This window comes from Bubalus bubalis, chromosome 10 (genome assembly GCF_019923935.1).
Source record: "Bubalus bubalis isolate 160015118507 breed Murrah chromosome 10, NDDB_SH_1, whole genome shotgun sequence".
NCBI lineage: Eukaryota > Metazoa > Chordata > Mammalia > Artiodactyla > Bovidae > Bubalus > Bubalus bubalis.
Genome location: NC_059166.1, coordinates 51,217,179 through 51,230,602, shown reverse-complemented (window position 1 = coordinate 51,230,602; position 13,424 = coordinate 51,217,179). Strand labels below are relative to the sequence as shown.

Sequence of the window (13,424 nt, the reverse complement as noted above, 5' to 3'; positions counted from 1 at the left end):
CAAAGAGTTGGACACGATTGAAGCAACTAAGCATGCACGCAGGCAGTGCAGATTAAGTTACCATGTATGTATTGAGCTGTGTGCAAAGCATAGTAGTCATAGGGGACAATGAGATTTATAAAATCAATCTGCCTTCTAGGAGAATATACTCTTTTCAATGAAACAAATATCTAAAGCACTGAAATAGCAGTTTAAGACTGAAGGATGAAGACTGCAAGAATTCTGTGGCCTTCACTGCCCATTCCAGCCCCTGCTGCTGCTGCTAAGTTGCTTCAGTCGTGTTCGACTCTGTGTGACCCCATAGACGGCAGCCCACCAGGCTCCCCCGTCCCTGGGATTCTCCAGGCAAGAACACTGGAGTGGGTTGCCATTTCCTTCTCCAATGCGTGAAAGTGAAAAGTGAAAGTGAAGTCCCTCAGTCGTGTCCGACTCTTAGCGACCCCATGGACTGCAGCCCACCAGGCTCCTCCATCCATGGGATTTTCCAGGCAAGAGTACTGGAGTGGGGTGCCATTGCCTTCTCCGTTCCAGCCCCTGAAGCCCCATTAATTGTGACATCTTGGCATTCTCCAAACATGAAACACTTAACTGTATCACTAACCTGATTGCCCCTGTGTTGTTTCTGTAGATACTTGAGACAAGCGAAAGAATCATAAATTCAATAATTTCTGCCATATCTGAGGTTTACATGTGGGGTGTGTATATATGTGTATGAATATATAAACGTGCACCTTCACATATAATTTTAATTTTTTCTTGGACTATGTAATAAGAGTACCCAACAAATGGCACATAAAGACTACTTTAGATTAAACATTAGGACTGCCAAGCAAGTATTACCAACCTAAGCTAATTTTCTACTGTTCTTATGTTGCTGTTGTCCCATTTCCTCTGGAAATGCAAATTTTAAGTATAAAACTTTGATTTAGTCTACTGTGAAATTCAAAGAAACTGCGGGTCACAATGTACTTGATAAGAATTTCTAAGAGGAAAGAATCTTTTGACATAGTTACAATGAGTATTCAGAAGTCCTAATTTTTCAGCCAGGAGTACAATAAATGAAGAGCATATAGATACCAGGGCAGAAGCGTTACTAAGTTCATGTATGTTATGCTCTCTGACATTAGAAATTTCAGATCTTCCTCAGTATTTACCTTAACATTGCTTTTATGTAAGCCTTTCATAGACTCTATATATATTTGGGAAATTCAACTTTTATATTTAATGGGCACTGAAAAGCTGATTGGAAGCTCTGTGTGCATGGGTTGGGCTTGATAGTAGGTGGGCTTCAGTATACAAGGTAACTGGGCACCAAGCTGGCATTTTTCTTGGGGCACCATGAAAGGTTAGTATCTAGAGTATTTTTTTTCCTCTGGGGCTTTTTAATTACTGGAAAAGATGAGTGCTTCAGTCCTGCCTGGTAGTGTATGCCTGGCTGCTGGCCATCTGGGAACAGGGTGGAGAAGGGGGCTAGGTTCTCATGCCAAATGTGCAGACACCTGTCCAGTCCTGCTGTGATCAGCTGTGCACTGATTCGCTGAAGTTTTGTGCTTATCAGGTTCAGGTGTGCCAATGACTTGGGCTGCTGGCATGGGGGTATGTTCTTTCATATGGTTGCTGGAGAAGATGAGCCACAAACCTAGAGTGGGGTTCCAATAGCTCTGTATATAGAATTTTCAGTCAATTTCCCAGTTTTCCACCCCACCCAAACTTAAAAGTACTTCCTGGTATCTCCTAATCCACAGCTTCTCTGGGGATCTACAGGGTTTTTCAGCTTCTAAGCATATTTCTCAGGAAGTATTGAAGATAAAAAGTTCTTTGTTCTGCTCTGTTCAGTTACCACACCACCATCTGCCTTTGCCTTAAAACATTTACAAAAACTCTTATCTATTGATGCATCTTTCATTCATACTTGTCCTTTTGGATTGTGAATTTTATTTAAAAAACATCCCTATACTGTCATTTCAGTGTAATTTTGAGAAGCAGGGTCTATGGTTTGTTTGTCTAGTTTAAGCAGAAATTCAGGAATCATTTGTTCATCAGTGTTTCTCCAGTGCCTTGCTCATTTTTATTGTTCAGTCACTTAGTCATGTCCTACTCTTTGCGATGCCATGGACTGCAGCATGACAGGCTTCCCTGTCTTTTCACCATCTCCTGGAGCTTGCTCAAACTCATGTCCGTTGAGTCAGTGAGGCCATCCAACCATCTCTTCCACTCTTGTCCCCTTCTCCTCCTGCCTTCAATCTTTCCTAGCATCAGGATCTTTTCTGATCAGGACATCTGCATATATTCCTTTATGCTTGACTGGTTTGATCTCCTTGCAGTCCAAGGGACACTCAAGAGTCTTCTCCAACACCACAATTCAAAAGCATCAATTCTTCAGTGTTCAGCCTCCTTTTTGATCCAACTGTCACATCCATACATGACTACTGGAAAAATCATAGCTTTGACTAGATGGACCTTGGTCGGCAAAGTAGTGCCTCTGCTTTTTAATACGCTGTCTAGGTTGGTCATAGCTTTTCTTCCAAGGAGCAAGCGTCTTTTAATTTTGTGGCTGCAGTCACTGTTTGCAGCAATTTTGGAGCCTAAGAAAATGAAGTCTGTCACTTTCCATTGTTTCCCCATCCATTTCCCATGAAGTGATGGGACTGGATGCTTTGATCTTTTAATGCTGAGTTTTAAGCCAGATTTCTCACTCTCTTTTACCTTCATCAAGAGGCTCTTTAGTTCCTTTTCGCTTTCTGCCATAAGTGTGGTGTTACCTGCATATCTGAGGTTATTGATATTTCTCCTGCCAATCTTGATTCCAGCTTGTGCTTCATCCAGCCCAGCATTTTGCATGATGTACTCTGCATGGAAGTTAAATAAGCTAGGGTGACAACATATAGCCTTGGTGTACTCCTTTCCCAATTTGGAACCAGTCCGTTGTTCCATGTCCGGTTCTAACTGTTGCTTCTTGACCTGCATACAGGTGTCTCAGGAGGCAGGCAGGCTCATAGTAGGCTCTGAAATAAATATTTGATGGATGAATAATTGAGTGAATCAAGTTAGAAGTTTTTACAACAGCATTAAAATATTGTGACTGTATATGGAACAACCTAAAAGGCATCTTTTACAATAAATTTTTGTTTTGGCTCTGTTCCGTTTTGGTTTTGTTCTCAGCATGGTCAAGAAAATAAGAGTTTTAGAAAGCTAAGTGTGAGCTCCTTCAGGATGGATATGTTTGCTTTCTTAGTCAAGCAGTTACAGCTGTTACTTTAGGCTTAAAGATACAAATTTACCTAAGATACACGTTTATGATTTTTCTCTAGAAATAGAATCATACTGAGGCTGAGGTATGCAGTAAGCACAGTCTTTATGCTTATTTATATGTATATTTGTGAAGTTATAAAGAGACTTGGGCTGATTATATAGTTATAAAGAGACTTTCCCCACGGTCCTTTGTGGTTAATAAAATTTGAAAGTCACTGGCTTAGTGGGGCATCTTATCCAGGTATGTTTTACATACCTTTTTGTAGAGACAAAGAAATTAAGCTATAACAGTGAAGTGAAGTGTTAGTCACTCAGTTGTGTCGGACTCTTTGTGACTCCATGGGCTGTGGCCTGCCAGGCTCCTCTGTCCCTGTGATTCTTCAGGCAAGAACATTGGAGTGGGTTGCCATTCTCTTGTCCAGGGGGTCTTCCCAACCCAGGACTTGAACCCGGGTCTCCTGCAATGTAGGTGGAATCTTTACCATCTGAGCTACCAGTGAAGCCCATAACATTGAAAGTATATAGTAAAATTAATATTTTGAACAAATAGGTGAATATTCTTATTCATATGATTAGCCCTGGACAGCAAATTGGGGATTATGGAGAGATAGGAATATGTTAGAGAGCCCATGATTTGGTTAAAGTGCTGGATCTTGGGTCTCACAAATGAAATGCTTCTATCCTCTATAGTACAAGAAATGAATAAATGGACTTCTGGCACTTACTCCTAAAATCATTCAGTAATTGTAAGTTCAAATAATGAAAAAATTACGGCATCATCTTAAACAATTAATGTGGGGCTTCCCAGGTGGTGCTAGTGGAAAAGAACCTGCCTGGCAATTCAGGAGACACAAGAGACACATGTTTGACCCTGGGTCGGGAAGATCCTCTGGAGAAGGCATGACAACCCACTCCAGTATTCTTGCCTGGAGAATCCCATGGACAGAGAAGCCTGGGAGGCCACAGTCCATTGAGTTGCAAAAAGCCAGACACAACTAAAGTGACTTAGCACACACACATGCATGCAATTCGCCCATCCCCAATCTTTGGATTTGTTAAAGGAATCTACACAGACATCCAGTGAGAGTTCTTTAGAATTAGAAAGGTTAAAGTTACCTCTCCAGTAAGGAAGGAAAAACCTACATCACAAAAGGAGGTTAGGAAGATAATAGATTAAGAAAGTTGTTTACAGAAAACTCACAGGTTACAGGAATTGTTAAGAAGTTGGGGGTAAGGAGAAGAGAAAGGTGATAAGAAGCTTTTTGGAGCAAGAAAGTGAAATATCTTTGTAAGTTTTCTAGAGTACATTCTTCTTCACACCTGAATATTTTCCCAGTCATCTTCTTTAGAATCCTTTATTTCTTGGTTGACATTTTAATCAAGTTGCTGGCATTACAGTAAGGTTGATTTTCGGAAAAAGAAATTGAGAAGATAGAAGTATTTGTTTCAGAAAATAAAGGATGGAAATGGGTGGGCATGGGAAAGAAGAGAGAATATGAGGATCAAAGAGAGCTTTGGAAAAAGAAACGAAGTCTTCAAAATATGACCAAGACGTTTTACTGATAATTTTTCTTCTTTTCTTGAAGAACTTCTTCAATAGAGTGGTAGGATTCTGGGGAAAACCACAAATAAAATAGAGAGCCATAAAACTGCTTCAGACCCTCATTGAAGATAAGGGTAGTGTCTACTTGTGAAGCTGTGAAAGCGAAAGTGTTTGATTATCATGTATTAAATAGGAAACTGATTTCAGGGTTCTTTGCCAGCTAGCTTCGGGCTAGTGTAAGAATGGAATATAAACCTGTACCAAAGGGCTATCAAGAAAACTGTTAATACTCTCAGGACAAACAGATAATAAAATCTGTATTAATAGTAACTGTGAAAAGGCTATGCTGCTCCTGGAAATTTGAAAGAAAAATTAACTGTAAGGTAATACTTTTGGCCTTTGAGGCAGTAATACATTTTTATTCTTTTCACTTTCACTTTATATATGGAAGTCATGAAGTTTCCATTATAGTTGACTAAAAAAACAGAACAATATTTTAGTGATGACTAGTCTAGAAACTTAAATATTTTTAAAAAGTTAAAAAAAGTGAAATAGGTCCTTCAGGATGAAGAGTAAGGAGTCAAATGATATGTACAAAACTCACTCCCGTTTATTTTTTTGTGTTTTGGACTTGTTTTCAGGCAAAAGGACTCCTATGGAAGATGGACATCTTTCTCCCGTTTCCAGAATATGTTTCCAAGCTCATCAGTGAAACCTGATCCTGCTGCTCTGTGTTAAAATGCTTGAAGAACACTCACATCCCTGACAACTCCAGCTTCCATCCTGTTGAAACCATGGTCGTCTCCGCAGTGTTGACGGCATCCCATACTGGGGCATCCAACACAACGTTTGTAGTTTATGAAAACACCTACATGAATATTACAGTCCCTCCACCATTCCAGCACCCTGGCGTTGGTCCACTGCTTAGATACAGTGTTGAAACCCTGGCTCCCACTGGGATGAGTTCCTTAACAGTGAATAGTACAGCTGTGTCCCCAACACCAGCAGCTTCCAAGAGCCTCAACTTGCCTCTCCAGATCATCCTTTCTGCTCTAATGATGTTTATTCTGTGTGTGTCTTTTCTTGGCAACTTGGTTGTTTGCCTCATGGTTTACCAAAAAGCTGCCATGCGCTCCGCCATTAACATCCTCCTGGCCAGCCTGGCCTTTGCAGACATGTTGCTTGCAGTGCTGAACATGCCTTTGGCCTTGGTCACTATTCTTACCACCAGATGGATTTTTGGGAAATTCTTCTGTAGGGTATCTGCTATGTTTTTCTGGTTGTTTGTCATAGAGGGAGTAGCCATCCTGCTCATCATTAGCATTGATAGGTTTCTTATTATAGTCCAGAGGCAGGATAAGCTAAATCCATACAGGGCTAAGGTTCTCATTGCAGTTTCTTGGGCAACTTCTTTTTGTGTAGCTTTTCCTTTGGCAGTAGGGAACCCTGACCTGCAGATACCTTCCCGAGCCCCCCAGTGCGTGTTCGGGTACACAACTGATCCGGGTTACCAGGCTTATGTGATTTTGATTTCTCTCATTTCTTTTTTCCTGCCCTTCCTGGTGATCTTGTATTCATTTATGGGCATCCTCAATACTCTTCGGCATAATGCCTTGAGGATCCACAGCTACCCTGAAGGTATATGCCTCAGCCAGGCCAGCAAACTGGGTCTCATGAGTCTCCAGAGACCTTTCCAGATGAGCATTGACATGGGCTTTAAAACGCGTGCCTTCACAACCATTTTGATTCTCTTCGCTGTCTTCATCGTCTGCTGGGCCCCATTCACTACTTACAGCCTTGTGGCAACGTTCAGCAAGCACTTTTACTATCAGCACAACTTTTTTGAGATCAGCACCTGGCTACTCTGGCTCTGCTACCTCAAGTCTGCATTGAACCCACTGATTTACTACTGGAGGATTAAGAAATTCCACGATGCCTGCTTGGACATGATGCCTAAGTCCTTCAAGTTTTTGCCGCGGCTCCCTGGTCACACACGGCGACGGATACGCCCCAGTGCTGTCTATGTGTGTGGGGAACATCGGACGGTGGTGTGAATATTGGAACTGCCTGACATTTTGGGTGATGGCTGTTCTTTATCTGACTTTGAATTTTCTTTCTCATGGCTTCTCCACTTAAACTTTGTTGTTTTATTCATAGGGTATGTATATATGTGTATGTGTGCAATGTAAAGAAAGGATGGTGATTAGTTACAAGTCTGTTACCAGGGATACACAATAGGGAAGTGATCCCAAGTGTTACCTCCAGGGTTCAAGAGAAATTCTTGATTTAGGGTGGGGAGATGGTTTTCTGTAACTTCAGTTGATTTTAGGAATCAGGATTGTGCTTTATTGAGCCTGAAGTTACATTGAATTTTAGGTATATTGTATGCTGCTAAGATATGCTTAGTTGAGTTTATCAAATTTTTTTTTTCCTGGAAGACACTGCTGCTTTTTGCCATCACGTTGGAGCCAAAAACCACATACATCTCAGTAGATAGATAGTTTTATTTAAGAAAAATAACCCAAGGGGGTGAGTGACATTTTAAAGGTCATTAATATTTACTTTGGTGCACTTTAAGAAGCAATGTACAGACTAATTCAGTCATGTTTTTCAGAATTGCTTTTATACATGACATGTTGTGCTTTAGGAAACATTGCATTATTTCTAGGAAGATAGTTAAAAAATGTTTTATCTGCATGTACAGTTTTAAAGGAGAGAACATAAAAATGGAGAACTTTTTCTAAGCACAATAGTGAATCTTTAGAGAAATAGGGCAGAGTTGAGAAGATGGAGCACCCTTGAAAATGTAAATGAAATGCAGAGAGGCTGTGGCTGGTGGGGGCTGTGCTGATTCCTTTTACTCACCGATTCTCTGAGTTCAGTGGGAAGAAGGGTCACCATTTAATTAGATGTCTACCAGGCGCCAGGCGCTGTGCATCATTTTATCCTCACAGTGTGCTGTGAGGGAGGTTATTATTTCTTCCTTTTGCAGATGAAGAAGGCAAGTCTCAAAGAGACTTAAGCCTTGCCCAAGGGTAGTGGTAGAGCTGGGGTCAGAAAATCCATCTGAGCCCTGAGACTGCTGTTCTGCTATACCACACAGACACCTCCTTCAGGTTTGGAAGTTCCATGACCAACAGGGAAACTATGTGTATTCTTCCTTTTTTTTTAGACTGAAACTTTCTTTAAAAAAAAAAAAGCTTCATTTTTTTTTTTAATTACCAAAAGGAATTACATTACAGAAAGTCTGGAAAATAGAAAGGAAAAAAATAAAATCATTCATAACCTCCTTTATAAAGTAGAACTTAAAAATCTTAGATAAGGGTATAAGAAAATAAGGCAAATTTTTGATTTGCAGAACAAGTGACAATTATCGAGAAGTTAAATACAGCTGTCTATAGGTCTTTGCCCTGTAGGTTTGGATGTTTCCAGTTGTCCAGCTCTATTTCTCAATGTTCTGGACAGAATGCTGTGGTTGCCCCTCTGCTTGCCCAGAGTAGAGCTGGCTGTTGAAGAATGTGAATACTTAGAGTTGAACAGAAACCCTGGTCTGAGCCTTGAGCAAGTTTTCATTGGGGCAGGTCTAGGGTTTCAAATTCTTCTTCTCTTGCTGATAATCTGCCTCTCCCTGCTGCTCTACGTGCATCCGGGGCCTTCGGTGCCCTCTCTCTCCAATTCCTGGGACTAGACAGCCCCCAGAGATGGGGCTTCAGACTAAGGCCGTAAGTGCTGAAAGTGTAGCCTGCTGGCTACATCATGGACTTTATAAATAGTCAAGTTAACCATGAACCTCTTTTGGATTTATAGCATGTTTTCAGAATTGTCATGCTTTGTCACCAGTGGGAAGTGAGCCTCTGTTTCTTTAGCTGTACAACCAAAGAGTTGGACTAGATGAATCTTCAAGATCTTTTCCAATTGTAATGTGAGAGTAGAGATTTTTTGAAGAGCTCAGCTGACATCAGCATCACTCTTTGGTCTCCAGTATTATTTTTTCTTACATTTTACTTCTTTAGATGTTTCTTAAAATTGAATGTCTGAAGAGCATCTGGCACCATGGCAGGAGTTAGGAGTTTGGGAGGTGGATGTCATCATGAAAGACCCAAGAAACACTGTTCTTGAGGCAGTGATCTTGTTATTGGGACTCATTTTCCAGTTAACTTGTCCTTGGGGACTCAAGCATGTTATTCAACATGTTTTGAGATCATCCTCTGATGAGACTCACCTACCTCTTTGGTCTCTTATTTATATTATTCACAGGTAAAATTGCTTTTATCCATTGGGATCTTATAGAGCATAAACACTGTAGTAGATATTAGTAGCACGTTGAAGTGTATCATGCTTTCCATTTTCAATATAAGCTAGATTTCAGGCAGATATTAATAAGTCTATTTGAAATTAGACTTTATCTGAGGAAAGTCAGTGTGATCTGTATTCATCTTACATGTTGGTAGTAGATCTTGAGACACCTTTCATTGCTGGAGTTGAGACAGCTGTTTCCTTTGTCCTGTTTTTATGAGCAATCCTCAGGTAACTTCAGTTCTGCTGGTAGGCAGTGCAGCATTGGGAAGCGCTCCCTGCTGAGAGGCTCAGTGTTTGTGAAAGATGACCAAGAGGGGCCTTTGTGAGAATTCAGCACCCACACCAAACAGCAGTTCTCTTTATACTGGATTGTCTTGATCGATCAGATGACAGTTTACAAACCATTTTGAACATTTTTTATCACATATACATTTTGAAAGCTTAAAAAAAAAAGTGCTGTGGTATACCTTTGAACAATTTAGGTGTAGTATCACATGTTGCCTATTCTATATTTTCTTGATGGAAAAAAATGCCACTATGAGTTATCACCACTGGCTGACATCAGAAATGTTTTTCTTTTTCCTTCAGGCTAATAAGTAAGAAGCAGGAAAGAGATAATGAAGTGTTTGTGGTCAAAAGAAAGAGTCAAAAGAAATCCTTAATAATCTGAAATAGTGATATTCAAACTTTCAAATATTCATTTGCATTTACATCTTCCCAGGGGAGCTTGTTAACAATAAATACAGGCCAGAGGGGCATTGGGCCCACCAAGGCCCACTTTTATTTGTTGAGTATGTGGTCTGATTCTGGTTCAGATGGTCTGTGGGGCATACTTCAAGAAACACTCCTGTGGGAAATATATCCACTTAAAAATTGTCTGTTTTTTCCGAAAAATGTTTGATTTGTGTTGGAAGCCATTGTCTCCCAGTGCATGGATAATCCACATTGAGAGGAAAATCTGTGTATCGTTGGCCTAATTTGCTGCCCCTTGTGTTAGTGTTGGATCGCTCCAGTGTCAGCTTTATCATCTTTCAACGGGCAAAGTTCTGGTAAAACATATAGTTTCAAAGTAGAGCGAAAAGGTGACTTCACAATTGAAAGTTTCACAATTGAAAGTGATGCCTTTTGGAGTCTGATTCCTCTCATATTTTCTTTTCTAGATGAGAGGTATCTTTATTGTATGTAACCTCCTGAAGAGTAAGGGGAATGCAAAGATTCATCCAATTCCTATTGCTCTTTACGCCAGTTGTGTTCAATGGAAGCATGGAAAAAATAAAACAACCATTTAAATCTATGTATTTCAGTTGCTGACAAGGATACTTAACTTAATATTTGCTTTTGTTTACATGAAAATATTTATGTATATATCACAGGAAAAATGTTCACTTGCTTGATATTTTATACTTCCATGATTTTTAATGTTTAAAGGACTGTTTAATTCAGATTTTCACAACCATAGTCTTCATTGAAAACTCAGTTTTTATAATAATAAATGAAAATGTCAAAGCACATGTTTGTTATTACAAGTAAATGGTAATACAGTTCTTAGATATTAATTGGTACTTGTCCTTTGTAATTAAAATTAATTTATTTTACAATGGTACCTAACCTATATGAAAAAATCACTTTGAATTTTGGGTTGTAATATTCAAAATCAAAATGTACGATTATTTGTGCATATTCTTATTACAGCCAGGAAAAGAGCTACCAGTAAGAAAATGAATAAATGTTTAACATTTCTAAAAGTGGAGTATTTTTAAAGGACTACTTCATTTATCTTAGAAAAAAAATTGTCATGAATAATACTTTCTGTTCAATTAAAATCTGAGTTTAGTTTCAATCCTACTTCCTCTGGGTTTTTATTTTCAAATTAGCTCTCAAAGCCTTTATGTGTGTAACTGTATTCTGGTTTTAGAAGTTCTCAGAGCAATTAAGGATGAAATGAAACTTGGCAAAAGACTAGTATTAAGAGACAGTTTTAAGACATTCTGTCTAGGAGAGTTATAAAAATTTTCCTGCTAAGTCATTTGAAATCGGATTGTCACTGGCAAATCAGTGACAATATTTGCTTCTGTTTTGATGGAATGACTTCATACTGTACTTTTCTAAAATCTAAGGCCTTTCTAAAACCTACTTTTACATCTTTAGAAAATATCATTCATTTTTAGGTGAGTTTCAATTTTTGCCAACTAGACACAAGGGTTTTATTTTCCTTTTCACTTATATGCAAAAGATAAATATATTTATTTTTAAGTTACAATAGAAGGTTGATTTACAAAGGAAGGTTGTCATTAAATCTACATCTAATAGTTTCTTTTGAAATGGAAAGGTAAGATAGCAAAATGGAAAATGTTGAATTAAAAGCATGTTCACATCTACTGTGAAAATAATTAGCTGCACTCAACTCATAATAAAGAGAAGCTTTAGGAGAAGTGTCTACCTTCTATGTCAAGGTGCAGTCAGTTAGATTTAATGCAAAAAGAAAAAAATAAATATTTCACGGGTGTATCAGTCAGGATTTAACCCAGGGAAGCAGAACTAGTAAAACGTATTTATTATGAGATCTATTGCAAGAGTTGGCTTACATAGTTGTGGGGCTGGCTGTGCAAATTTGAAGGCCAAAAGGCGGGCTGTCCTGTAGGACAGGCTGGAAATCACAGGCACAAGCTGAAGTTGCTGTCAGTTTCTGCTGAGGCAGAATTTCTTCCTTCTCAGAAAAGCCTCCCTTCTGCTTTCAGCCTTTCAACTGCTTAAGTCAGACCTATCCAGATTGTTTAGGAAAATCTCTCAGTTAATGTGGACTGATTGTAGATTTTAACCACATCTACAAAACATCTTCACAGCACCACTTAGATTAGTGTTTGATGGAAAAACTAGGGACTGTAGCCTGGGCAGAGTTCAGTTCAGTTCAGTCATTCAGGTATGTCCGACTGTTTGTGACCGCATGGACTGCAGCACGCCAGGCGTCCCTGTCCATCACCAACTCCCAGAGTTTACTCAAACTCATGTCCATTGAGTTGGCAATGCCATCCAACCATCTCATCCTCTATCGTCCCCTTCTCCTCCCACCTTCAATCTTTCCAGGATCAGGATCTTTTCAAATGAGTCAGTTCTTCACATCAGGTGGCCAAAGTATTGGAGCTTCAGCTTCAGCATCTGTCCTTCCAATGAATATTCAGGACTGATTTCCTTTAGGATGGACTGGTTGGATCTCCTTGCAGTCCAAGGGACTCTCAAGAGTCTTATCCAACACCACAGTTCAAAAGCATCAATTCTTTGGTGCTCAGCTTTCTTTATAGTTCAACTCTCACATCCATACATGACTACTGGAAAAACCATAGCTTTGACTAGATAGACCTTTGTTGGGAAAGTAATGTCCCTGCTTTTTAATATGCTGTGTAGGTTGGTCATAACTTTTCTTCCAAGGAGCAAGTGCCTTTTAATTTTATGGCTGCAATCACCATCTGCAGTGATTTTTGAGCCCCCCAAAATAAAGTCTCTCACTGTTTCCACTGTCTCCCCATCTATTTGCCATGAAGTGATGGGACCAGATGCCATGATCTTAGTTTTCTGAATGTTGAGCCTTAAGCCAACTTTTTCACTCTCCTCTTTCACTTTCATCAAGAGGCTCTTTAGTTCTGCTTCACTTTCTGCCATAAGGGTGGTGTCATCTGCATATCTGAGGTTATTGATATTTCTCCTGGCAATCTTGATTCTAGCTTGTGTTTCATCCAGCCCAGCATTTCTCATGATGTACTCTGCATAGAAGTGTATATATATGACCTACTTGACCTACTCCTTTCCCAATTTGGAACCAGTCTGCTGTTCCATGTCCAGTTCTAACTGTTGCTTTCTGATCTGCATACAGATTTCTTAGGTGGTCTGGTTTTCCCATCTCTTGAAGGATTGTCCACAGTTTGTTGTGATCCACAAAGTCAAAGCCTTTGGCATAATCAATAAAGCAGAAATAGATGTTTTTCTGGAACTCTTGTTTTTTCGATAATCCAGCAGATGTTGGCACTTTGATCTCTGATTCCCCTGGCTTTTCTAAATCCAACTTGAGCATGTGGTAGTTCACGGTTCACATACTGTTGAAGCCTGGCTTGGAGAATTTTGAGCATTAATTTGCTAGCATTTGAGACGAGTGCAATTGTGCAGTAGTTTGAGCATCCTTTGGCATTGCCTTTCTTTGGGATTGGAATGAAAACTGACCTTTTCCAGTCCTGTGGCCTCTGCTGACTTTTCAAAATTTGCTGGCATATTGAGTGCAGCACTTTCACAGCATCATCTTTCAGGATTTGAAATAGCTCAACTGGAGTTCCATCACCTC

The 13,424-nt window shown here is 39.6% G+C and overlaps 1 protein-coding gene across 2 annotated transcripts in view; it reads left to right on the top strand.

Annotated features, from left to right (window-relative positions):
• Positions 1-10,934, top strand: part of GPR63 (G protein-coupled receptor 63) — a 60,505-nt gene extending 49,571 nt beyond the window's left edge. Inside the window, exons 1-2 of one of the 2 annotated variants that reach the window (XM_044924307.2) lie at positions 4,185-4,540; positions 5,437-10,934. In XM_044924307.2, coding sequence (XP_044780242.1) covers positions 5,590-6,849 — 1,260 coding nt within the window. In that variant the 5' untranslated portion in view covers positions 4,185-4,540; positions 5,437-5,589 and the 3' untranslated portion in view covers positions 6,850-10,934. Of the gene's footprint in view, positions 1-4,184; positions 4,541-5,436 lie in introns of those variants that run through there. The other variant, XM_006053922.4, reaches the window with a different exon arrangement.
• The last annotated feature ends 2,490 nt before the right edge of the window (positions 10,935-13,424 follow it).